The sequence below is a fragment of the Thamnophis sirtalis genome, unplaced genomic scaffold, assembly GCF_051295495.1.
Source record: "Thamnophis sirtalis isolate CommonGarterSnake01/CBP01778 unplaced genomic scaffold, rThaSir2_p1.2 scaffold_14, whole genome shotgun sequence".
NCBI lineage: Eukaryota > Metazoa > Chordata > Lepidosauria > Squamata > Natricidae > Thamnophis > Thamnophis sirtalis.
In genome coordinates, this window is record NW_028261394.1 from 7,268,322 (window position 1) to 7,296,083 (window position 27,762).

At 45.9% G+C, this 27,762-nt stretch overlaps 1 protein-coding gene across 1 annotated transcript; it reads right to left on the reverse strand.

Moving 5' to 3' along the window:
- Nucleotides 1-27,545, reverse strand: KDELR2 (KDEL endoplasmic reticulum protein retention receptor 2). The gene is made up of 5 exons (XM_087729204.1): nucleotides 27,336-27,545; nucleotides 14,806-14,906; nucleotides 9,835-9,993; nucleotides 6,685-6,937; nucleotides 1-1,241 (listed from the first exon to the last, which is right to left on the reverse strand). The coding sequence occupies exons 1-5, from the start codon at nucleotides 27,424-27,426 to the stop codon at nucleotides 1,207-1,209; spliced, it is 639 nt and encodes a 212-aa protein (XP_087585330.1). The 5' UTR covers nucleotides 27,427-27,545; the 3' UTR covers nucleotides 1-1,206.
- Nucleotides 27,546-27,762: the final 217 nt, after the last annotated feature.

Here is a 27,762-nt window from a genome sequence, read left to right on the forward strand (position 1 = left end):
AACCACTTCATAAAATGTTTATTGAGGATGGTAACACAGGATAAATCATGCAACAGAGTTCAGTTTTAAAAAGAAAAGAAAGCTAAGAGAATGATTCAGGAACAAGTCTATAAAAGGAACATTGATCGTCCAAAACAACAGGCACGTTCTAAAATTGCTGGAAAAGCTAAATAAAGACGTTTTTTACTTGTAAAAGGATTCTGTATTAAAAAAGATAGGAGACACCGTTAAAAATTGCCGCCTGTGGATGATTTCAGCCAGACGATGATCACAGGGGGTGGGGTGAACTCTGCTGTCAATAGAAAATGGTTTAGAAATAACACGCACACACACCCTCCAAAAATTGCGGAATAATTTTAGTCAAGACTGGGGCACATGCAAACAAGAATGGCTGCTGCGAAACCGTTACATTAGAAGGGGGGGAAAAAAACCAAAAATTGTGCATTGGCACCCAATAGTTTTAACTCGTGTCTTCAGGGCGAAGAGAAGTAAGAGGGGAGTATTTATTAATAAGATGCTACCGACGGGAGCATCATTTTTATGGAAAGGAAAAAGCGAAAGGGAGCAATTGAAGGCATTTGTGAAACCGTGACGCCCTTTTCCGCGAGCGTTTTCCGACAACGCTTTTTGGATTTCAGCCTACGCACAAAACGCTCCGCGTTTGGAGGGCGAGGAACCAAAAGGAAAATAAATACAGGTGGGAATGAAATTTGGAAACAAACAAGGGAGGGAGTTACCATCCGTCAATCAGCCCAGGCCTGTGCGCGCCAAAAAAAATAATAAATCATTCAGCAATTGACAGGAAATCTTTTGGAAAAAGAAGTGGGGTTTTCTTTTGCGCTGATTCTTGATCCCCAAGTTTCCCACCCACCCAAAAAGAAAGAAAGGAGAAAAAAAAAACTCACTGTGTTTTTGGAACTACTCCAATTTGAAACTACACGCTGAATTAAATCCACACGGTATTAAGTTTCTCTCGTGTAAAAAATCTTTATACATAGTAATAAAAAAAGAGAGGGAAAGGGGGGGGAGGCAAGATGCATCCAACAGAAGTCATTTGTTCTCTGGACCTACAGAGCCCACCCAGCCCCCGCGCGGGGGTCTCTCTGCAAGGAGAGGGCGGGGGGGGCGTCTGTTCAAGCATCTTCAACCTCTTGACGGTCGGGATTGTTCTCTCTACGCATCCGGGATGGAGCCCCCCGTGGCACTTTAGGCTGGCAAACTCAGCTTCTTCCCTTTGAGCACTGGGGGGGAAAAGGAAAAACAAGGTCAGTTCAACAGAGATGCACAAATTTTCCCCCCATCCAAAGCATGGCTGCGCAGGAGAATTTCTCTCCCACCATTAGTCCTTGACTTATGATTCAAATTCTCTTACAGTTCTTGACTTATGACAAGGGAATTCCCTTACAGCCCTTGACTTATGATTCAAATTCTCTTACAGTTCTTGACTTATGACTAGGGAATTCTCTTACAGTCCTTGACTTATGACAAGTCCTTGACTTATGATTCAAATTCTCTTACAGACCTCAACTTATGACAAGGGAATTCTCTTACAGTCCTTGACTTATGATTCAAATTCTCTTACAGTTCTTGACTTATGACTAGGGAATTCTCTTACAGTCCTTGACTTATGACAAGTCCTTGGCTTATGATTCAAATTCTCTTACAGTTCTTGACTTATGACAAGGGAATTCTCCTACAGTCCTCGATTTATGACAAGGGAATTCTCTTACAGTCCTTGACTTATGATTCAAATTCTTTTAGTCCTTGACTTATGACTAGGGAATTCTCTTAGTCCTTGACTTATGATTCAAATTCTCTTACAGACCTCAACTTATGACAAGGGAATTCTCTTACAGTCCTTGACTTATGATTCAAATTCTTTTAGTCCCTGACTTATGACTAGGGAATTCTCTTACAGTCCTTGACTTATGACAAGGGAATTCTCTTAGTCCTTGACTTATGACAAGGGAATTCTCTTAGTCCTTGACTTATGATGGGAATTCTCTTGTAGTCCTCAACTTACAACAGGGGAATTCTATTCTACTGGTAATCCTTGATTTATAACCAGGGAATTATTTCCTGTAGGTACTCCGCAACTTACAACAGGAGAATTCCCTCATGCAGTTGGCTCCCCGACTTACAACAGAATAATTCTCTTCTATAGGGAGTCCTCCTCTTACGACAGGGAAATTCTCGTAGAAGTTGTCCTTGACTTATGACAGGGGAATTCTTTTCTGTAAGTAGTCTTCAAGTTATGCTGTAATTATGCTTGGAATTACAGGCATAAGCCATGTCCAGTCAACAAGCATGACTGACCAAATTTTACAACTTTTTTTTTTGTAGCAAATCCTTTTGTCAGCCTATTACTGCTTCTTAAGCGAGAACTATCTGTATTTTCATTGCAAGGAAAGACAAAGAGAGGAGCCAGAAGAAAATGGAAAGGATATGTAGTGGATAACTGAATACAAATTACAGGTCACCCTTGCTTGGCAAGCACAAATTGAATTCCACGAGTAAATCTTGAACCCACCGCTCTCTCAAAGCCTTGCTTATGAACTGGGAGAATTCTGTTGAATTCTGGGTATTTTTCAGAGTATAAGACGCACCACTTTCCCCCCTAAAAGCCGGTGAAAATTTAGGCGAGTCTTACAGACCAAATACGGGAGTTTTTGGCCTCCCGTTTTCACCCTCCCCAGCCCCCAGAAGCACTCTGCAGGCCAAAAACAGGCATGTTTTGACAGAAATGGGCCTGTTTTGGGTGAAAACGGGCCGTCTGGAGCACTGCAGATTGCTTCTGGGGGCCAGGGAGGGTGAAAATGTGACACACAGAGGGCAAAAGCTATTTTGTTCTTATTTCACTCCTGTAAATTTAGGTGTGTCATATAGTCTGAAAAATACGGCACGTGTATTGAAGGATGGAAGCAACACCCACCAAAAATCAAATCTATTTTATTCGTCTGAATTTCTTCAGCTCTCTAAAACTGGCCAATCTTGGGGTGTCAGGAACTCAATCCCAATTTCTGTTTGGGACGAAGGCTATTATTTCGTCAAGCAAACAAGTCTTAAGGTGCTGAATTTTCTTCCCTTTTTAAATACGCCCGTGGATGATTGGTATATTTGGCGGAATTAAATACGTACGGGAATGGCAAACGAAGCCATCCAACTGGGAGAACCGGTTCTATTGTCTCATTTTGCATACAGGAAGGCATTCACTGCAGCCTCAACAGTTGCAAAGGGAGCCATTTTAGGCTTAGTGTTGTGGCCTGCCAGTGGAGCTGGCAGCAGATTCGGACATTGAGGAGGTTGGGGAGGAAGATGGGCCAGTCCTGGAGTCTGGGGAAGGCTCGGATGAGGGCTCTGTGTCGGAGGCAGAGAGGGGGCCAGGTCCATATGTCGGTTATCAGCTGCCTTCAGAGTCAGACATCAGTGAGAACAACTGGAGCCTGTTCCCAGTGTGTGCATGCGCAGAGTTGCCAGAGGAAGGGAACAGCTAAAGAACAGGGGTCGACTTGGGAGTAAGGCCACAGGTGGACGGTGAATGGCCCCTCCCAGAGGGAATAAAAGAGGAGCGAAAGGGGAGGGGAGTTTGCAGGAGACAATGAGTTCAATTCATTAGGGTGAAGATCTCTTCCTGACTTCTTGCCAAGCAACTGCTGCTACAGCATGGCGTTTAGAAGATATCAGCCTGGCAGCTCTCCAAGCCTGATCAAGGTCTGTAGTTGTGAAATCTCATGAAAGACTGTTTGCCGGGACTTTGCTGGAGAGGAATTCCCTTTAATCGAAATAAAAGAGGTTTTATTCGGGACGAGGAGTCGGCTTCGTGCTCTTGGGAAGCCTAGGTCAGAACACTTAGGCCCTTCCCAAAAATTATTGTACCCACTCCATCCCTTTCTATAGGAAACATACAGGTACCTGAGATCGGAAGTCGGGACATTCCGCGGCTGGAACCTATTTAAAAAATACATTGAGGGAAACCTTCTATGGAGATTCTCAGTCCTCCAGGTCATGGTTGTCCCAAAGGAGCTTTTTTTTTCAAGAGGCAACTGGAGTTTCTGGTGTTTTTCTCCTTGAAAACGTTTTGCTTCTCCGAGCTGAAGAAGCTTCTTGGATGAGCAGCAAAACATCTTCAAATTAAAAAACCTCTTGAAATAAAAAGCACCGTTGGGACATGGAGGGAGACAGGAAAATATTCAAATTGCCTAGAATATTAAACTTATGGAGATGTATCTCCCAGGCTAATCCTAGAACCTCCCAATCTTAACAACCTGTAGGATGACAATGTGGAAGTAGGGTGACCAGCCCAAAATCCGCAAAGGAAGAGTCAGCAAATGTCCGTCCGTTTTCCAAGCTGCTTTAATGCAAACCTAGCATGCATAAAAAAATGTACCGCATTAAAAATCTAGACTTTTAAGGAGGACAGTAGGGAAGTCAGGATGGAGAGGAGAAAGGAGAGGAATAGGAAAGGCAAAAGAAGGGGGGAAGGATAAAGAGGAGGAAGAGAAAGAAGAGAAGGGAAAGAAGGTGGGAAGAAAGAAGGAGAGAAGAAAGAGAAGAAACTGGGGGAGGAAGGAGGGAGGAAAGGAGGGAGGTTAAGAGAAAAGAAAGGAGGGAAGGTATGTGTGAAGGAGGGGGGGATCGAGGGAGGGAAAGGAGGGGGAAGGAAAGGAGGAAAGGAGAAAAGAAAGGAGGGAAGGCAGGGGAGAAGGAAGTAAGGGGGGGAGGGAAGAAAAGGGTATGGAAAAGAAAGAAATGAGGGAAGAGAAGAGGGAGGGAAGGAATAAGATACCTAACCTTTGATGTTTATAATGATTTGATAGTATAGGAATATCTCGAAATGTAGTTGTATTGTTTTTTACAAGTTATGGATGTTGTATTTTCTTTTTACCAATAAAATCTTTTTTTTTTAAATTAAAAAAATAATAATCTAGACTTGGCTTGTAGATAAACGTTGTTTGCGCGCACAGAAGAACCCAAACAAGAAAGGGAAAATTGGCCCTTCAAACTATCTCCCAACATTTCTCCCAACTGTATTTATCGATTGGTGGTTAATGTGGACTTTAAAAAAAAAAATTGCAGCCCTCAAAAACAGGGTTTCGTCATAGAAAGACTTGAGTTCTATAAAGTTGTAGAGAGATGCAGGAGATGTTGGGGGGGTGGGGGTGGAACCCTAAGGTTGATTGCATTTGAAAATGAGACCGAGAAAAGTCTAGACCGGGATTTGCCAACTTTACGGTGGGTGGATTTCAATTCCCAGCTGAATTCTCGGAAGTTCACCCATCTTCAAAGTTGCCAAAGTTGAGAAATACTGGCCTACACCCATTCTTGCTTTAATGATGTTTTAGTGTGACTCATATGGAAACTTACTGGAGGGATGAGCCTTGGTGGCGCAGTGGTTAGAGTGCAGTACTACAGGCTACATCTGCTGACCGCCGGCTGCCTGCAATTCGACAGTTCAAATCCCGCAAGGCTCAAGGTTGACTCAGCCTTCCGGGATGGGTAAAATGAGGACCCAGGTTGCTACGGGAAAGATGGCTGACTTGTAAACTGCTTAGAGAGGGCTGTAAAAGCATTGTAAAGCAATATATAAGTCTAAGTGCTGTTGCTATCCTCCGTTCCTTCCTTCCTTGGCACAGTGGTTAAAGTGAAGTATTGCAGGCTGATTGTCCCCACAGCCAGGTGTTCAAATCTCACCAGACTCAGCCTTCCATCCTTCCGAGGTGGGTAAAACGAGGACCCAGATTGTTGAGGGCAAGAGGCTGACTCTGTAAACTGCTTAGAGAGGGCTGTAAAGCAGTGTTTCTCAACCTTGGCAACTTGAAGAGGTCTGGACTTCAACTCCCAGAATTCCCCAGCCAGCATTCGCTGGCTGGGGAATTCTGGGAGTTGAAGTCCAGACCTCTTCAAGTTGCCAAGGTTGAGAAACACTGCTGTAAAGGACTATGAAGTGGCATATAAGTCTAAGTGCTATGGCTATCTAAGATTTCCTTTTTCCGCCATGGTGCCCTCTAGGTGAGCTGGACTACAATTCCCAGCATCTGCAGCTGCGGGGAATGATGGGAGCTGGAGTCCAACCCAGCCCCAAGTTATCCAATTGAGGAAAGAGGCGACGTATTACGTCATAATGCAGTGTTTCTGAACCTTAACAACTTTAGGTTGAGTTGACTTCAACTCCCAGAATTCCCCACCCCAGTGAGGAATCCTGGGAGTTGAAGTCCACTCATCTTTGGGAGTTGAAGTCCACTCATCTTAAAGTTGCTAAGGTTCAGAAGCACCGTCCCAAGGTTCCACCACAAAACCGCGGTCGACGAAAGCGCGTACGTGACGTCATCACAGCGCGACGAAAACATCGCGCTATGATCGATAAATGTAAAATTAAAGCGAAAACCTTACCCTAACCCCCCCAAACCTAACCCAACCCTTAACCTAACCCTAAACCTAACGCTAACCCTTAACCTAACGCTAAACGTAACCCTAATGCTCTAAACCTAACCCTAACCCTTAACCTAACCCTAACCCTTACCTTTATGTGAATCGGCTTGCTTTAATTTTATTTTTATTTCAATTTTTAATTTTTTTCGTCGCGCTGTGATGACGTCACTTACGCGCTTTCGTCGAGCGCGCTTTTGTGGACCGCGCTTTTGACGGGTCACGCCGTCCCAATACGTGTCACTGTGGGTCTCTTACCTTTTGTAACGTACAAATAGAAGAAGTCGCAGTAGAGAATGGTCTGGACCACCCCAGCCACCACGGCTATGAGGTCAAAGAACCCCTCAAAGTAGTAACGCCAAATCCAGTTGATGAGGTACAAGGCACGGTAGAGGCCCAGGAAGAAGAGATAGTGGGTAGTGATGGTCTCTGCTTCCCCGGTTTTACTGATCATGAAAAGCTGGGGAAGGATCGCCACGGACTCCAAGTAGATGGAGAAAGTCCACAGGATCTGAAACCACAAAACAAGAGGCATTTCAATCGTACGTCCCTCCAAAATTGGGTTAAGTCTAATCCAATGGAAAGGAGGAGTGGGATGAGATAATACTGTCTCCCAGGGGCTGCCCCAAAGAAGAGGGAGTCAAGCTATATTCTCCAAAGCACCTGGAGGCAGGACAAGAAGCAATGGGTGGAAACTGATCCCACCTGGACCAGTTGCAACCTGGAGTTAAGGAGAAACTTCCTGACGGGTTAGAACAATGAATCAGTGGAACAGGAAAAGTTAAAAAGTTGCCAAGCTTGGAGACCCCGAGTTAGAATACAACATGCATCTACATCAGGAGTCGGCAACCTAAAACACTCAAAGAGCCACAAAGGTCCTAACTGGAAGCCCCCCGTTCAATTCTGGAGCTGACCGGAAGTCCGGTTCCCCTACCATAGAGTCTCCTCCTAGAGCGGTGTCCTTTTTCCTCTACCAACTGGAAGTCAGGTTCCCCCACCATAGAGTCTCCTCCTAGCACAGCGTCCTTTTTCCTCTACCAACTGGAAGTCAGGTTCCCCCACCATAGAGTCTCCTCCTAGCACGGTGTCCTTTTTCCTCTACCAACTGGAAGTCAGGTTCCCCCAGCATAGCGTCTCCTCCTAGAGCGGTGTCCTTTTTCCTCTACCAACTGGAAGTCTGGTTCCCCCACCATAGAGTCTCCTAGCGCGGGGTCCTTTTTCCTCTACCTGTCCTAACCGAAAGCCCTATCAATTGTGGAGACAACCGGCAACAGGGAGCCACAGCAGAGGGATGAAAGAGCCACATGCAGCTCCAGAGCCGCAGGTTGCTGACTCCTGGTCTACGCCGTGGTGCCTTTTTAAAGTGTTTAAATTGTAGATCTTGTTCAGTCCTCCAGATGGCACCAAATGCTTCTTGAGTGAGAGACAGAGACACACACAGAGAAAGAGACAGAGAGAGACAGACAGACAGAGACACAGAGAGACAAACAGACAGAGAGAGAAAGAACGAAAGACAAACTCGCTTTCTCAGTATTTGGAAATGAGCCTCTGAGTGACTAAAGCTGCAATTCCTGTATGTAGGTGGGGAGGAAGTTCTCTTGAATTCAGTCAAACCATAGCGCTCAAATGAGGAAGTTTACTACCCCAACTGAAGCTCAGCTGAATTCGGAGAGAAAGGCCGGCAAAAGTCTCCCTTCCCTGGTGTACTGGCACAAATTCTTTACGGGCCACAAACAGGAATCCTTGCAAAGAGAGACTTGCTAGAAACTATACAAACTAAATTCCTGCGAGCCATCTTAGCCGCACCCAATGGAACTCCGAATGCCCAGTTAAGAATTGAGACAGGCATGCCTCAAATTCGGGTAAGAGCCTGGAAGATGATGATCATTCATTGGCTTAAAATGCATTTCTTCCCAGAGGGACTGTCCCCACTAGTGTTGACTTTAAAGCCCTACATGGCCTAGGACCTGGATAGCTCCGTGACCGCCTCCTGCAACATACCTCCCAGCGCCCAATAAGATCTCACAGGGTGGGCCTTCTCCGGGTGCCGTCAACTACACAATGTCGTCTGGCGGCTCCTCGGGGGAGAGCCTTCTCTGTAGCTGCCCCGGCCCTATGGAACGATCTACCCCCTGAGATCCGGACCCTCCCCACTCTCTCAGCCTTCTGAAAGTCGGTTAAGACCTGGCTGTTCCGGCAGGCCTGGGGCTGCTGATCTTTGATTGAGCTTCAGCCCCATTAAGATCGAGTCCATGTTGTGTCTTTTTTAATTCGCTTGGCCTTGTATTTTAAATTCTTTTAATATTTTTTTAACTGTTTTTATGTAAGCTGCCCGGAGTCCTTCGGGATTGGGCGGCATACAAATCCATTAAAATTGAAAATTGAAATTGACTGACAATTTCCCATCCCCCTGGAAACAGGCAATTGATCACAAACTGGGCTCTTGTGGGCTCTCACCATTATTCTTAATGCCCCTAGGCTTTGAGCAAGCAAAGCAAGTAGTAATTAATAGAATGATGGAGATGGAGTTCCAAGAAGAACTAAATAGGTTGCCTCTCCACAGTAGGGACAGAATCAAACAGGGTGCGTGGGAATCGGCAAGATATCTAAATGACCTGATCTCCCCAAAACAAAGAATAGCTTTCTTCAGAGCCAGATTTAACCTTCTTCCTTCAGCACTCCTCCAGGGCAGGTATAAGAGGACACCTATAGCAGAACGGGTTTGTATATGTGGTGAAGGAGAAGTGGTTCGAGGTTCATTTTATTTATATGCCGCCCTATTCCCAACGGGACTCAGGGCGGCGCACAAACCCAAGGAGGGGAAGGGAAACACAAAACTACAACAAAAATACAGAGCATTTAAAATAACCAACAGCCACACAATTCGAGAGGGGAAGGGAACTCATCGACCCCAGGCCTGCCGACACAGCCAGGTTTTAACGGCTTTTCGGAAGGCCTGGAGAGAGGTGAGGGTCCGAATCTCTGCGGGGAGCTCGTTCCAAAGGGCCGGAGCAGCCACAGAGAAGGCCCTCCCCCGGGTAGTGGCCAGATGACATTGGCCGGTAGACGGAACCCGGAGGAGGCCTAATCTGTGTGACCTAATGGGTCTTTGGGAGGTAATTGGCAGCAGGCGGTCTCTCAAGTACCCAGGTCCAATACCATGAAGGGCTTTATAAGTGACGACTAGTACCTTGAAAGTGGAAGATAATTCACACGTTCTATTACACTGCGAGCTATACAGAGCTTGTAGGTCTGCACATATTCTCCCCTTATTAGAGAGATTGCCAGGGAGGGCAGACCATTTTTATTCCCTGGTGTATGCGTGCGTGCATGCGTGCGCATTTAAAGATTAACCCGCGTATTCTTGCATTGGTGGTCAACGCAAACACCGCCGTGTTCTGATCTTACCTCCAGAGAGGAGAAGTCATGATTGACCAGGAACGACAATCCGCCCACGGGGACCACAAGAAACTCCACCCTGAAGGTATCGTGATTCCCGTCGTAGGTGGCCTTGAACTTCATGTAGATCAGGTAAACGGTGGCGTAAGCGCAAGCAACGTAGATCAGCTGGAAGGGAGAGATCCAGAGGGGTTACCCAGGTTGATTCCCCAGGAGGAAGGACAAACATGTTACGTGTGGGGAAAGGAACTTTTGTGGATTGTTTTGACGGAGGCGCCTTCCCCCTCGTTTGCTCAGCAACAGATAACAGTTTTTAATCTTCTCTGAACTCTGACCGCCAGTTCCCCAACGAGACAGGGAGCTCAAACTCTTCGGAGATAAATGGATCAACGATTCACAGATAAGCGGCCGTTTCCGCAGTCAAATGTTAACAGCTTGATCCAGGATCCACGATCTGTTTGAGCGCAGCCTCTCTGGCGCAGTGGTTAGAGTGCAGTACTGCAGGCCACTTCAGCTGACTGTTATCTGCGGTTCAGCGGTTCTAATCTCACCGGCTCAAAGGTTGACTCAGCCTTCCATCCTTCCGAGGTGGGTGAAATGAGGACCCAGACTGTGGGGGCGATATGCTGACTCTGTAAACCGCTTAGAGAGGGCTGAAAGCCCTATGAAGCGGTATATAAGTCTAACTGCTATTGCTAACCTTAGGCATCTTTAACATCATTCCCCGAACGAAAGGTAAAGCTTTAACCTTCTGGTTGGCAAGCTCAGCGTCTTAGCCACTGAGAGCCACCCCTTCAAATATATTACAATGATTAAAAATAAAAATTTGAAACATTAAAAAAAAGGCAATTTAGTATTACGGATTCTGTGATGCAGAAACTACTTTTCACACACTTAATCCCCCCGGTTTTGGGGCAATGAGGTGGGGGGGGGGAAGGCGGACGTCTCCCACATTTGCAGCAGAAACCCCAAACTCTGCTGGCTGGCAGGAGGCACGGGGGCGCATGCACTGTGGAGCTGAGCTGGGCCACAGCTCGCGTGCCTCCAGAGGGCTCCATGTGCCACCTGTGGCATGCATGCCATAGGTTTGCCATTATGGTCTTAACCAGTGTTTCTCAACCTTGGCAACTTGAAGATGTCTGGACTTCAACTCCCAGAATTCCCCAGCCAGCGAATGCTGGCTGGGGAATTCTGGGAGTTGAAGTCCAGACATCTTCAAGTTGCCAAGGTTGAGAAACACTGGTCTTAACTAATGGTAGGAGAGAGAAGTGCTAATCAGGGTGTGAGTTTCTCCCTGATGATTTTCCTCACTTTTCTATTTTCTCACTCCCCCCCACCCCCACTTCTCCCCCATTCCTATTTTCACAACACTGTCACACTATTTACTAGGATTGTGCTACTATTCTTGTTCTCATCCTTCCTATTACCTATTTCCTACTTACTATAACCTTGTTTGTATTTTTTTTAATAAAAGTTTTTAGCAATAGCAGTTAGACTTATATACCCCTTCATAGGGCTTTCAGCCCTCTCTAAGCGGTTTACAGAGTCAGCATATCGCCCCCACAGTCTGGGTCCTCATTTCACAGATAGACAGATGACAAAAAGATGATAGGTTAGATCAGAGGTGGCAATAGCAATAGCAATAGCAGTTAGACTTATATACCGCTTCATAGGGCTTTCAGCCCTCTCTAAGCAGTTTACAGAGTCAGCATATTGCCCCCACAGTCTGGGTCTTCATTTCACCCACCTCGGAAGGATGGAAGGCTGAGTCAACCTTGAGCCGGTGAGATTAGAACCGCTGAACTGCAGATAACAGTCAGCTGAAGTGGCCTGCAGTACTGCACCCTAACCACTGCCGCCACATCGGCTCTCTCTATTTTTTATTTTTATTTTTCAAAACAGACACAACACAAAAAATCCTCTTTCTTTACATACTGTAGAAAGTGTATCAGTTGGTTACAAAAAAATTTCGTGCATTTTTTTCACCCATGATTCATATTAATTCTAGTATTTTAAATCAAATATATTTGTAAATATTACCATCATCCTACCCCATTCTTGTTTGACTATAATTGTTTAAACGTCCTTCATCATAAAACATACCAAAATTCAAGACATAACCACATACTGGCATCTCATTTGCTATTTCTAGTATCCCCAAAACACTATTCCTTATGGCCTTTTCTAGCTAAACATCAATAATATTTAGTAACAAAGGTTTCTAATCTTCCTTTCCAAATTACTGTTTACAATTTACATCCAATTTCCCCAAGTTGTACCCATATCTATATATCCATCATCATTATCTCTCCTTTATTTGACTATATGCATTATCATAATTTAGTTCTTTTTTTATTAATCTTTATATGTAACCAAACCATTTCTCATCTTCCTTTCATAGGTACCATTCGATATTCATATCCAATTACTACTTGTTATACCAATACTTATGTATACATTATTATCATTTTCAATTGTTTATTTAACCATATCTATTGTCACTAAATTTCACTACGTCCAACTAGTTTTAGATTAAACACTTTCATCTATCAGCTTTGTTCGTATTTTTACGATTGATATTGCTTTATTTAGTTTCCTAGTATGTTTTGATTGCTTATTTAGTATCCTATGACTATCCCTATGTATTGTATCTTATGATTCTTGGTGAATGCCTATTTTTTTTAATGTCTACGGAGAGCTTATGCACCGAAGACAAATTCCTTATCTGTCCAAACCACACTTGGCCAATAAAGAATGAAGAATTCTCATCTTAAAGATCACGCAAATGAGAGATATAAACGAGACTGGAAAAAATGGATTCACTATATACAAAATAAATACGGGACCAAGAAATTCCAGTTAGCCTATGCTTAAGATCAGGAATGATTTAAACTGCCAATTACCTCCCTGCGACCAATAAGATCCCATAGACTAGGCCTCCTCCGTATCCCATCGGCCAGCCAGTGTCGGCTGGCAACCACAAGGAGGAGGGCCTTCTCAGCAGTAGCCCCTGCCCTTTGGAACGAGCTCCCCGTGGAGATTCGTACCCTCTCCACCGTCCAAGCCTTCCGCATAGCCTTGAAGAACTGGCTCGCCCGTCAGGCCTGGGGATAAGGATAGTTACCCCTCCCGAATGATGAATGTATGTTGCCTACTATTTTATTATATGTCTTCTATCTTGATGTTTGTGTTCCCCCCTTCCCAGTTTTATGTGAGCCGCCCTGAGTCCCCTCAGGGAAAAGGGCGGCCTACAAATTCTAATAAAACTAAACTAAACTAAACTAAACTGTTTAAAGTTAGTTCAGTAAGAAGAAGCTAAGGTCAATGTAGAATGTCATTAATTTCTTTATTTCTTTTTTCTCAATAGATTTTAGACTGTGTTAGTTAAAAATCCATACCGTGTACGGGTTCTGGGAAGTCGGGGGGAGAAGGACGAGGGGGGTTGGGGGGGGAGGGGGGGAGGGGCATACAAAAAAACCTGTACTTCAATGTTTTAATGATTGACGAATGATGAAATATTTGTGTTTTTTAAAAGAAATAAAACCTTTAAAAAAAAAAAGAATGAAGAATTCTATCTTGCCTCCAAAGAAGAGATGGATGGAGATCATTCAAACAGAGGTTGATCCTGTTGATAGCAAAATATGGAGACAATAAGAAAGGAAAATTTGGCGTAACTTTGAAGGGGCAATGGAAGATACTGTTTATGTATTATGAAAAAAATAACCATAGAGATGAAAAAGAATGGAAGAGAATAATTTGGCAGAAAGTGAAAACGAAACTATGAAATAAAAAGGGCTATGTAAATGAGAGGATGTAAAAGAAAAGACAACTCTTTGTTCCTATAATATGTATAATTTGTATTAAAAAAAATAAAAGACCTTAAAAAAAAACCTGGGGTGGGGGAGAGGGAGAGAGAGAGCAAGATTCAATTTCCTTTCTTGGATGTTCTACTCTTGTTTTTCAATGCCTTTAATAGGTTTAACAGATTCAAATTCAAAGTTTAATGAATTTATATGCCGCCCAATCCCGAAGGACTCCGGGCGACTTACAGAATTAAATCTCTAAAAGGATAAAAATTAAAAAATAAAGAAGAAAAGCAGAATTAAAAAAACAAAAACACATCATGCACTCAATCTAGGCGGGGCTGGACCTCGTTCATGAGGTCAACAGCCCCAGGCCTGCCGGAATAGCCAGGTCTTAGTAGCCTTTTGGAAGGCCGAGAGAGTGGGAAGGGTCTGGATCTCTGGGGGTAGATCGTTCCATAGGGTCGGAGCAGCTACAGAGAAGGCCCTCCCCCGAGGAGTCGCCAGACGACATTGTCTGGTTGACGGCACCCGGAGAAGGCCCACCCTGTGTGATCTTATCGGCCGTTGGGAGGTGTGTGGCAGAAGATGATCTCGCAGATATACGGGTCTTAGGCCATGTAGGGCTTTAAAGGTGATAACCAGAACCTTGAAGCGCGTTCGGAGACCGATAGGGAGCCAGTGCAGCTCGCGGAGGATAGGTGTAACATGGGTGTATCTTGGTACACCCAATATCGCTCGCGCGGCTGCATTCTGGACCAATTGTAGTCTCCGAACAGAGTTGGAAGGGACCTTGTAGGTCATCTAGTCCAACCGCCTTTTTAGTTGTTTCATTCCAGGCAAAGGTTTAAAAAATGAGGGGACAAGTTTTGCAAAGGCCAAGATAGCGTCAATAGGTGAAATTTGTTATATGCTTCCCAGGTAACGCAGACTCTAATTTAAATAATAGTAGTACTTTATTGTCACTGCACCTTGTAACAATGAAATTAAATAGGTTTGTTGTCCCCGCCCCACCTCCCTAAAACGGGACTTTCCCGAGTTTTTGTTTTCCTTAAAAACGTTTCGCTTCTCATCCAGGAAGCTTCTTCAGTTCTGAACAGTCACTAAAGGAACTGCCCATAAGTCAAGGACTTCCTACAATGGCTTGTAGGCCCCTGGCTCATTTGGTATACTGTACCTTCATAGAAGTGTTATAAAGTGAAATGAACGAAGTGAAGAGGTCCAGGTATCGAGTGGTGAAGACCAAGGCAAACAGGAGCTGACTTTTCCCAGATATACCTACAGCAAATTAAAAAGGAAAAAGAGGAAAGTCTTTAAAAACCAAAACTGTGCTGCTTATCTTTGTCTTAAACACTACGCGAGTTTGATCCTAGGCAGGTATTTCTCTCTCTGGGCACAACGAGCGTATGAACTGCTGGGCAAAACTCCACACTGGCGACAGGAAGGGCATCCGGCCAGTAAGCACTCAGCTCCCAAGGCTTCACCCTTCAAGGGATTATGGGGTTGTTAAAAGAGGATGATCTTTGTCCTAAAGACTTGAATTAAGGGTGAAGGTTCCCATATGGGCTAGTCGTTCCCGACTCTAGGGGGCGGTGCTCATCTCCGTTTTGAAGCCGAAGAGCCAGCGCTGTCCAAAGACGTCTCCGTGGTCATGCGGCCTCAACACCGAAGGCGCACGGAACGCTGTTCCCTTCCCACCAAAGATGGTTCCTATTTTTCTTGAGAGATACTTGAGAGACCGCCTTCTGCCAATTACCTCCCTACGGCCTATAAGATCTCATAGGTTAGGCCTCCTCCGCATCCCATCGGCCAGCCAATGTCGGCTGGCAACCACAAGGAGGAGGGCCTTCTCAGTAGCGGCCCCGACCCTTTGGAACGAGCTCCCCGTAGAGATTCGTACCCTCTCCACCGTCCAGGCCTTCCGCACAGCCTTGAAGAACTGGCTCGCCCGTCAGGCCTGGGGATAAGGACCACTACCCCGCCCGAATGTTGTATGCATGTTGCGTATTATTTTATTATGTGTTGTTGTCGTAGTATTGTATTGTATTGTATTCCCCTCTCCCTGGTTTCTGTGAGCCGCCCTGAGTCCCCCCAGGGAAAAGGGCGGCCTACAAATAAAATCAATTCAAAAATTCAATTCAATTCAATTTTCTACTTGCATTTTTTTACGTGCTTTCGAACTGCTAGGTTGGCAGAAGCTGGGACAAGTAATGGGAGCTCACTCCGTTACATGGCACTAGGGATTCGAACCACTGAACTGCCGACCATTCTGATTGACAAGCTCAGTGTTTTATCCACTGAGCCACCACCATCCCTATGACTAGGAGCCATCCAGCTCATAGTTGGCTCAAAATGTGCTCCTTTAAAAGGCTGGGTTTTTCTCCTCGTGGGGGGAAAAAAAAGCACATTTGAGATGTTTGTTCGGTTGTGACACTTTTTCATTTCGTTTCGATTCCATTCTAAACTTGCAGTTCATAAGGCGCTCTGTTGAATCTTCATTATTTTGGGGGGAAAAAACACCTTTGGGACAACCGTGACCTATATGGTTGAGAATCTTCATTTAAAAAGACTTTATAAAGGAGAGCCCAGGGGCAGTTGAGATGAATTAAAAATAGCTGGCCCAGGGGTATTATCGACAAGTCAATTTGGAATAATTTATAGCAGTGTTTCTCAACCTTGGCGACTTTAAGTCCTGTGGACTTCAACTCCCAGAATCCCCCAGCCAGCAAAGCTGGCTGGGGAATTCTGGGAGTTGAAGTCCACACGACTTAAAGTCGATTGAGAAACACTGATTTATAGCCTTGTCTTAGGCGTGAAAGCTGCCTAGGTGTGACTTTTAGGCTAGTCCAGAGGCCGGCAACCTTAAACACCCAAAGAGCCATTTAGACCCATTTCCCACCAAAAAGAAAACGCCGGGAGCCACAAAACTCTTCGTTACCAAACTAGATGATAACAGCGAGCACTGATGATGTTACCTAGTTTGGTAATGAAACGTCTGCAAGGAAACAACCGACCTCAGAGTGCACCAAGGACCTCCTCCTCCTCCCCTCTGCAAACCCTGCTCCCTTCTAGCACTGATGATGTTACCTAGTTGGGTAGCGAAACTTCTGCAAGGAAAGAACTGACCTCAGAGAGCACCAAGGACCGCTTCAGTTCAGCCTTGGGGTACAAATATTCTCTCCTGTCCCTTTTTCAACTGAGTTAGATTTCAGGACTCCTAAGGCTTACGATGCACCAGTCTCAAAAGCACCATCTTCGCAACACAGTCGCTGTTGTGGCCCAGCAGGAGGCGTTGGAGCTGCCACCAGTCTCCGACAGTGAGGGGCCCTCTGAGTCGGCCCTGGAGGATGTGGAGGACCCTGGACAGGGTTCCGACTCTGAGCAGGGCGCAGAGAGACTGGTTGGCCACCAGGTTGGGCCTGAGCCTTGGATCAGTGGGGAGGAGACAAGGGAGAGTGATCCACAAACCAACTACGAGTTGTTCCGGGATGCACGCCGTCGAAGGGCTACTCGGCGTCAAGAACAACTAGTAATTACAGGAGGTAATTATGCTCAGCTGATGGTCATTAGGCTCCTCTCCAGACTATAAAAGAGACTGCTTGTGCCACGGCCTTCTTGCAGAAGTCAACGCTTGGACTAAAGGGAAACTAACTTGGTAGGCTGGATTGCTGCCAGAGTTTGTCTGAATTGCTGGCAAAGTTTGTCGGCCTTACTGCCAAGGTCCTTATCTGTTTGTTTACTTGGCTTTCAGTCACCGAGAGTCTGAACTTGTTATTAAAGGACATTCTCATTTAAGCTTGTCTCGGCATTCGTTACTGGATGGAGGAGGGGGTCAGAACAGTCGCCTCCATCTTTTTACTCCAAACGAATAAGAATCGCTAAGTTGCGTTTACCCCAAACCCTTAAAACTCTTAAATCTGGACCACAACTGGCTCTTTTTCCTCTTCTCGTAATGTGCACGCAGCACATTGATCTGGCTCTCCGTAAACTGCTGTGAAACGGCTGGATCACCAAAGCCAGAAACCACCAAATATCAAAGGCCACCGAAGCCACATCGTTCCGTGTCCCAAAAGTAACAAAACCTTGCTAGATAAAGAATTGATAAATGATAACAACGTACACATATGTATTGGTTTGATAAGAGGAAATTTGGTATAAATTCTAAATGTCGATCATGAAAGGAAGTTTAGAAACTTTATGTATAAAAGCTTATATTAATTTTTTTTTAGTTAAACTAAGACCCAAAAAATAAAAAAGATGTTAAATAAATGATTGATAATGATCATAATGTAATATTTGTATTGGCATGAAAGGGAAATTGGGTACAAATTGTAAACAGTGATTAAGAAAGGAAGTCTAGAAACTTTGTTATTAAACATAATTATTTTTTATTTAGAAAGTGTCATAAAGATGTTAATGTTGCTGGATGATATTGAGAATAGATAACGGAATGCTTTAAATTTTGGAATATTCTATATAAAGGGACGTAAAAACAATCATCGTCATATGAAGACTGAGGTATGATGGTAGTAATACACATTATTAATATGTATTACTATCATATTAAACCAAATATATTTGGTTTAAAACACATAACTTGATGTGAATTGTAGGTGATGACTGTGGAAGGGAAGCAAGAAAGCTCTTTGTAACCAATTGACACACTCTTTACAATTTGTAATGGAAGATATTTTGGTGGTCTTCGTTGTGTTTTGTCTGCTTGTGTTTATTCAAAAATAAAAATAATTTTTTTTTAAAAAAATCTTGCTATTGGAGTTTCACCGGATCTCCCAGGGTACACCACGGCCTTTCGTGACACCAATGCAGTTTTAGATTGTGCTTTCTATGTCAGTCAAGGGCTAAGGCCAGGGGTCGGCAACCTTAAACACTCAGAGCCACAAAGGTCCTAACCGGAAGCCCCCCACCCACCCTGTTCAATTCTGGAGCCGAACTGGAAGTCCGGTTCCCACACTGGATAGAATTATAGTTGTAAACAAATAAAAAAAAGAATTCTATTCTATGTGCCCGCTGAGAGATGATGGGAAAACGCTCCGGGTTTGGAAGAGAAAAAGATGGTTTTGTGTAGACAAGAGAGAACATTAATGTCACATCTGTCGGCACATCTGTTTCTCAAAGAAGCAGGTCCTGGTCACTGCAAGGCACGCGGGATTTTTAACTGAATCGAATTCTTTGAATTGAATTCCTTATTGGCATTCGGGGGTGGTGGAGAGGGGGGGGGGGGAACTGTTCCTGTGTTTATCTCTCTCAGTGTGCAGTGCAGAGGGTCGGAGTTGAAACAATTCCCATCCAGGATGTGAGGGGGGGTCTGTAGATATTTTCACAGCCCTCTTTTTAAGGTGGTGTTGCCAGCTGGGTGCTGTGCGCATTCACACTCGTGCTCTAAATCACCTTGACTCCGGATGCCTTCACAGCTCCAATTCGGTAAGCGAGGCGTTTAAACAGACACACACCCCTTTCCCCCACTACCACGTGGGAGCTTGAGGATCGCAATTCTGCAAAAGCAACACCTCCCCCCCAGAAAAGCAGGTGTTGACTGCAATGCATGCCCCATTAACTGAACATAATGTGGGCTCACATGCTTCATTGATCAGGGCTGTTGTGCGCACAGCCTTCCTGTCAACAGACCGTCCAAAACCGTAAATGCTGCGTATTTCAGCAAACGACGACGGACTTTCTGTATTGTTAAACCACCTTTTTTTTTAAATGTGCTGGAGAAGTATTTAGGACAAGTCCTCGATTCTATGTCTAGTTGTAATGCAGGTAGCCCTCGACTTACACCCACAATTGAGCTCAACACTTCTGTTGTGTTAAGCGAGACGGTTGTTGAGTCAGCTTTGCTCCATTTTACCGCCTGGCTTGCCCCAGTTGTTAAGTGAACCACTGCAGTTGTTAAATTAGTAATCCAGTCGTTAAGTGGATCTCCCCCATTGGCTTTGCTTGTCAGGAAGTCCCAAGAGGGGATCACATGACCCCAGGATGCTGCGACCATCATAAATGTGAGTTAGGCATGCTGCAATGGTCATACGCCATTTTTTTAATGCCGTTGTAACTTCGAATGGCCACTAAATGAACTGTTATAAGTCGAAGACTACCTTTCCGTGACAATCTTCCCACCCAGCAGCAGCCACTTACTTGCCGGATGGGATGGGGGAGATTTCCAATGCTCCCTGCCAGATTCCCATAAAGAAAGTCATTGGGGAAGCCAGCGGGAAGTCGGAACTTGTCTCACTGCTTTGGGGAATGTTTCGGTGTAGGTAAGGAAATACTTCTGTCCCAGTGGGGACATCGATCTGTCTATCTACTTTTCTAACATTTAAAAACAAATCCTAAGTAAAGATAAACACTCCCTCGGGTCAAATTCAGCTCCTAGCAACTGGATGGGGGACATTCGTGACACGGTTTATATTTGTGATTTGCAACAAGAGCTATTTGATGTCTGCCTTCCTCCCAGATGTGCTTTTTTGACCTCTTGGTTTACTCTACAACCTGAGATGTCACAGTTGTCTCCTATGGGAAGACTAATCGTGACCCACCCTGCTTCGCTTTTTCAAGGTCCAATCTGCCTAGCTCACACCCATGATTTATTTATGCACACACTGGTGTGCTAGACGTGCCACAGATGTTCACCCTTTTTTAATTAGAATTAGAATTAGAATTGATTTTTATTTGTAGGCCGCCCTTTTCCCTGAGGGGACTCAGGGCGGCTCACAGAAACCAGGGAGGGGGAAATACAGCACTAAGACGACAACACATAATAAAATAATAAGCAACATGCATACAACATTCGGGCGGGGTAATGGTCCTTATCCCCAGGCCTGACGGGCGAGCCAGTTCTTCAAGGCTATGCGGAAGGCCTGGACGGTGGAGAGGGTACGAATCTCTACGGGGAGCTCGTTCCAAAGGGTCGGGGCCGCTGCTGAGAAGGCCCTCCTCCTTGTAGTTGCCAGCCGACACTGGCTGGCCGATGGAGTACGGAGGAGGCCTAACCTATGAGATCTTATAGGTCGTAGGGAGGTAATTGGCAGAAGGCGGTCTCTCAAGTATCCAGATCCACTGCCATGTAGGGCTTTATGGGTGATCAGTAGCACCTTGAAGCGCATCCGGAGATCGACAGGTAGCCAGCGCAGCTCGTTGTAACTTCAAATGGCCACTAAATGAACTGTTATAAGTCAAAGACTACCTTTCCGTGACAGTCTTCCCAACCAGCAGCAGCCACTTACGTGCCGGATGGGATGGGATGGGGAGATTTCCGATCCTCCCTGCCAGATTCCCATAAGGAAAGTCATTGGGGAAGCCAGCAGGAAGTCGGAACTTGTCTCATTGCTAAAGCTCTCTAGGTGCTTTGCAACTTAAGAGCATGATACTAAAAAAAAAGAAAGAAAGAAAGAAAAAGGGAGGGAGAGAACCATGGCAACTAGAGGTAGTCCTCAACTTACAACAGTTTATTTAGTGACTGTTAGTGAAGTTAGAATGGCACCGAAAAAAGTGACAGGACCATTTTTACTTTGCCGCGAAATGTTGGTTTCCTAGTCTAGGATTCAAAGGAGGGTGGACTTCAACTCCCAGAATTCCCCAGCCAGCATGGGGAATTGAAGCATCTTAAAAGTTGCTATGGGGGTGAGAAACATTGATTTAGAGAGATGGATGGGTGTAGCCACTAAATGGTGATAGTATTGCTTTAAGTAGGGATTTTAAACCATGGCTGAATATAGTTTAATGTGATGTGAAAAGTATGATTGCCTGTAAAATGTGCTCCCTTGAAGTCTCTCATTATATATTTGTATTTTTTAAAAAAAACAAGGAGAGTAGATTAAAGAATATGTCACTGGGATGATTGATGTCCATTATCTTTTTCTCCTTCTTCAAGCACTTTCCTGCGGGTCAGAACTGGGCAATCTGCTCTCTCATCCCTCTAGTTATGTTTCTTGAAAAGTTAATGTTTTAGATTTAAAAGCCTGCATAAATAAGATCAAAAGCCTCCATGCAATTTGTTTTTTTCCCCTCCTTTAGCTACTCTTGAAGGTCTGTGTGTATTCAACTATTGCCAATTTGCTTTAAGGTAACTATAAATTTATAAACTATAAATGTTAAAGGAATACAATTAGCTTCAATGTAGCTAATTCACAAGTCAAAGAATGGAGGCCTTTGAACTCTGGTGCTGGAGAAGACTCCTGCGAGTCCCTTGGACTGCAAGGCCATCCAACCGGTCAGTCCTAGAGGAGATCCACCCTGGCTGCTCTTTAGAAGGCCAGATCCTGAAGAGGAAACTCAAAGACTTTGGCCACCGAATGAGAAGGAAGAAGGACTCCCTGGAGAAGAGCCTCATGCTGGGAACGCTGGAGGGCAAAAGAAGAAGGATTGCAAGGCCATCCAACCGGTCAGTCCTAGAGGAGATCCACCCTGGCTGCTCTTTAGAAGGCCAGATCCTGAAGAGGAAACTCAAAGACTTTGGCCACCTAATGAGAAGGAAGAAGGACTCCCTGGAGAAGAGCCTCATGCTGGGAACGATGGAGGGCAAAAGAAGAAGGGGACGGCAGAGAAGGAGGTGGCTGGATGGAGTCACCGAAGCAGTCGGTGTGAGCTTAAATGGACTCCAGAGGATGACAGAGAACAGGAAGGCCTGGAGGAACGTGGTCCATGGAGGGTCACGATGGATCGGACACAACTTTGCAACTTACAACAACAACTAATTCACATTTCATCCTCATGCCTCCAAATGTTGCATTTTAAGGTATTCCGAGAAGAGCAGCAAACAGAAAAGACAATAGTCATAATTTTCTACTTCCCAAATGCTTCCAAAAAAATTTGATTTCCAAAAATACTTGCATCATTGATAAAAAGAAACAGGCTTAAGTCTGGGCAAATCATTCAACAAAGCCCAAGAATTTTCTCCAATAAGCTCCTTCCAATTCAACTACCACAATTCCCATTCGCCCCTATTCATCCGTGCTAAGAATCATGGGCTCTGAAGTCTCCCCCACCCCCCACCCCTCTGGGCTGTTGCTTTCTGCACTGGTGGGTTGATGTTTTTTCCCATGATACGAGGAAGACGAGGCCCAGATTACATTTGCTCTCGCTGCTTTAATACTTGATGACACACAAAAAAACCACGATTTACACAACATAGGGAAAAAATATATAGGGAAAACAGCGAGCGTACAACAACACAGCTATTTGTTAAAATGGAATGGCTTCTGAATAAATAGAGATTAGCCTTCCCTTAAATCTCAGCTGTCCCCAGGCTGCAGAAAAACTCTGTAAAAAGGTAAAGATTCCCACCACACATATGTGCTAGTTGTTCCCAACTCTAGGGGGCGGTGCTCATCTCCGTTTCAAAGCCGAAGAGCCAGCCATGTCCATGGTCATGTGGCCGGCTAAATGCCGAAGGCGCATGGAACGCTGTTCCCTTCCCACCAAAGGTGGTTCCTATTTTTCTACTTGCATTTTTTATGTGCTTTCGAACTGCTAGGTTGGCAGAAGCTGGGACAAGTCACGGGAGGTCACTCCATTACACGGCGCTAGGGATTCGAACTGCCAAACCTTTCTAATCGACATGCTCAGTGTCTTAGCCACTGAGCCTAGCCTTCCCTTAAATCAATCAATATCTATCCCTTTCTGTGTGTGTGTGTATACATACACACAAATATACACATAGTCCTTTCTCCTATAAGGCTCTTTCAGGGCCTGCCCCCCAATCCACAATAACTCAAGTTCCGTCTTTCTCTCCCCCCCGCCCCCTTTTTTAAAAAATCCTCTTCCAATAAAATGCCAAGGAATAAAATGCCTTGATTTGTTTCAGCCACGGGTGGCATTTCATTCTCCTTAATCTCACTCTTCGCAAAGTGCTGAGCTTGCTTTGCCAGGGGTCAAAGCCCATTTGCAGAGGCACCAAACACACCACAGTGTCAAGTTAAACAAACAATCCGACAACGCTTTAAAAAGTTCAGCAAGGAGGGTTTTCAAAATAACCCAAAGGCATGAAAAAATGCTTAAATGCTCGTGGCAAGGGAGGGGAGAGGCTTTCATAAAATGAAACCAAAGGAATTCCCAGGCTATTTCCGATGACCAGTGGTAAAAAGGATAAAGGTTCCCTTCTTGCACATATGTGCTAGTCGTTCCCGACTCTAGGGGGCGGTGCTCATCTCCGTTTCAAAGCCGAAGAGCCAGCGCTGTCCAAAGACGTCTCCGTGGTCATGTGGCCGGCATGACTAAATGCCGAAGGCGCACAGAACCCTGTCTTCTTCCCACCAAAGGTGGTTCCTATTTTTCTACCTGCATTTTTTTTACGTGCTTTCGAACTGCTGGGTTGGCAGAAGCTGGGGCAAGTCACGGGAGCTCCCTCCGTTAGGCGGCGCTGGGGATTCAAACCGCCAAACTTTCTGATCGAGAAGCACAGTGTCTTTAGCTGCTGCCATCCCTTTATCAGCAATGAAGTTACTCTCTAAATAGGATAACCAGGGAGGGAAGTGGCATTCGGTTTATTTGGGGAAACGGCTCACTAGCACCCGTCTCTTTCCCCAATCGGATTTTTTGCTCTTCCGCGGAGAGAGGTTCAAGTGAAGAATGCCTCTTTTCCCAGGCCCTGCTGTTCACCACACCTTCTCCCAGCTGCCACGTCAGACTAACCCAGCCCTTCCAACGGAAAGCCTATTTTTTTTTTCAACCTTGGATTCAAGCTTGCTTCCAATTTCCAACAGCCGTTGGCCGGGCAAGCAAAAAAAAAGGCCTCCGTTGTCAGGAGCTGGATTTAACTCCTTCACGGGCAAAAGAAAGCCAAGCCTTTTCTACGGAAGGAAGGGCTCCTCCGGCAAATCCAGCCAGCCCCCCCCCCCCAGGAGTTTTGCGGACCAGAAAGCGGGATCGTTCTGCCCTTGCAAACAGAGAAAGCCGCTGAAGGGAGGATGGGTGGGGTCCATCATCACGCACAACTCTTGAACTTCTGCTCCGGTTTTTTTTCCCCTCCCTAAGTCCATTCATTACATTTCGGCACATTCGTTCCATAAAGAACATAAAAGACACGTGTAGCCCTGAAAAGACTGGTTTTATTTATCCGATTTCAGGCTAAAACAAAGCAACACAAGGGATATAATTCTGCCAGAGATGAACTTCGTCTTTCTATGCAAAAAGTGAAACATATTCCCTGCCCCATTAAAACAACCTTTCAATCGACAAAGGTTATTCCTTGCCCTTCTTATTTCCAAGTGATTTTTTTTCGGGTAAACCTTTTAGGATATTTTTAATAGCCCGCCTAGATTTGTGACCCCTTTTCGGAGTCCCTGGATTTCAATCATCTTCCATTTCAATTATAAAGAGTCTATAGGAGTCTCTGTATTTGCGTTACAGAGCAACGCCGTGGAAGAAATTAAAAAAGCAGTAATATTTCTCTTCCCAGTTAATTCCCACGAGATCTTCCTACATCGGTTTTTTCCTTTGGAGTACCCGAGGGAAAAAGTCCCTGTGGATTTTCCACCCGGTAATAAGTTGACAGCTCTCTGCCGTTTAAAAAGTGATGCAGACAAAGTGCAGAAATATCTTTAAGGGTATTTCTAAATTGGCCTATATTTTTCCTCTGTGCTGGTTTTTTTAGGCTCAGTGTCCTAACCAATTCCCTGGTTCCCAGCACAGCATAGATTTTAAGAGCAAGAGTTCTTCAGCCTTCAAAATAAAGAGACAAAATATAGTGACAGGAATAACCCCATCCCATTTTCTACAAGACACTGAATCTTTAGAACTGACAATTCACACAACTCCAATTCTCACATGAATTCTGGGAGAGATGCTTAAACTGAGAAAAATCTAAGATTATTTAAAAAGCATACTGGGAATTTGAATTTCTCTTCCTAATGTTAATTGGGAGCTTGAATCTCCCCCCACCCACCCAATCTATCACTTAAGACCCCACAAAATATCCCCCCTTGTTTTGAAACTTTGAAACTTCTTCCTCTTCTAATGCAATACTCCTCATTGTTTGCACCCACTAGAGACCCCCCCCCATTAGCTATGTAAGATGCATCTCAAGAGACCGAGTAATGACTTTTCTGAAGGCAGAAGCCCACCCACCCTGGATTGTCACAAACAGGGGAATTAAGCCAATGTGCCATTTGCCCTGCTTTCACCCTAACCCACCCACTGCATGCAAACTCAACTGACCCAACCATTAAAGAGGAATCTCCCCCACCTCAATTCTACAGTCCTTAAATTAGGGGGCGCGGGGTTTCGACCTTGGCTGGTCATGGCTAAGAAACACCGCCTTAACTGCTCTTTTCCAGAATGCAAAGTCCAGCTGGGGACAAGAGGAATTATTCAAGCATGAGGGGGGGGGGAGGGAATCTCTCAACAATCTCTCCCAGGAGACACCCCCCCCAACCCTCAAGATGCAGAGTCTCCCCATGCTCCACATGGACAGCTCTCCACCCCCACTGAAATTTCTTCTTCCTCCAATCCCATGTTACAGGGAGGGGAGCAGAGTCCTTGGCCACCCCACCTGAAATCAGAGTCTTCTCCCCACGTGGAAGATGCAAGCAAGGGGATTCTACCCCCCCCCCAATCTCTCAACCCTGCAAGGGATCAATCAATCGGAACAGAGCTGAAAGGGACCCTGGAGGAGATTCTATCTATCTATCTATCTATCTATCTATCTATCTATCTATCTATCTATCTATCTATCTATCTAATCATCTATCTATCTATCTATCTATCTATCTATCTATCTATCTATCTATCTATCTATCTATCTATCTATCTATCTATCTACCTGATCCGAGGTGTCAGGGACCCCCCCCAAAAAACAAGCACCAGGTTCCTTCTGAATAACCCCACATACATATGGGGGACAGCAGGAGGAATGTTTCTCCAGCACGTCCCCCCCAAGATTGAGGGGGAACCTAACCCTAAGGCGAGACACCCCCTTCCAATCCTTCTCAAAGCCCCCAAAGGAAGAGCATTCCCCCATTTCCTCTTCTCTAAACGACCCCTCCCACCTTTTCCCAACCCCCTTCCTCTCCTCTAAACGACCCCTCCCACCTCTAAAGACCCTCTTCCCACATTTTCCCAACTCTTCCCCCAGGTGGGGGACCACCCACCACCCCCAAACCCCTCTAAAGGCCCTCCCAGCGCCCCTCATCTCCTCTAAATGATCCCTCCCACCTTTTCCCAAGCCGCCCCAGGTGGGGGACCAACAATCCCCACTCTCTCCCCTCTTAAACAACCCCCTCCCAGTTCTTCCCAACCTCCCAGGGAGGACCCCCCACACACACACACTTCTTCCCCTCTCCTCTAAACGACCCCCTCCCACCTCTAAAGACCCTCTCCCACCTTTTCCCAACTCTTCCTCCAGGTGGGGGACCACCCACCACCCCCAAACCCCTCTAAAGGCCCTCCCAGCGCCCCTCATCTCCTTTAAACGACCCCTCCCATCATTTCCCAAGCCGCCCCAGGTGGGGGACCAACAAGCCCCACTCCCTCCCCTCTTAAACGACCCCCTCCCAGCCATTCCCAACCCCCCCTCCCGGGAGGACCCCCCCACTTCTTCTCCTCTCCTCTAAATGACTCAAAAGTGGGCGGGGGTCGACCTCCCGAGAGCCCCAGCAGACTCTTCTGGGCCCAACGGGGACACCCAAGGACCCCTCCACCACTACCACATATTCCCCCACCCCGGGGGCACGACGACCCCCCCCCGCCACGCACCGGCGCACGAGCGGGTCTTCCAGATCTTCAGCAGCAGGATGATGATGGCCGCCAAGTGGGAGAGGTCCCCGGTGAGGCGGAAGACGTTCATGGCGGCGTCGGAGGGAGAGGAACCGGGGACCGAGGCGGCGAAGATGGCGAGCGCACAGCGGGCACCGAGCGACGTGGCCCGGGGACGTGGCCAGAGACAGCCAGCGCGGGCGCGGGGCACGCCGGGAAAGAAAAGAAGCGCGCCCCGCCCACTCCGCCCCGCCTCCCGGGGCGTGGGAAAAGGAGGCGGCCACGCCCACGCTGCCACCCAACCCACCCCATCTACCGCCGCCGCCGCTTGGGCGCATGCGCGGAGACCGCGACGGCGGCCGTTGACCTCAGCCAACCGCTTCCTCTCGCCTCCTTGGTTTCCAAGCCCTCCCCACTTACCTCTGCT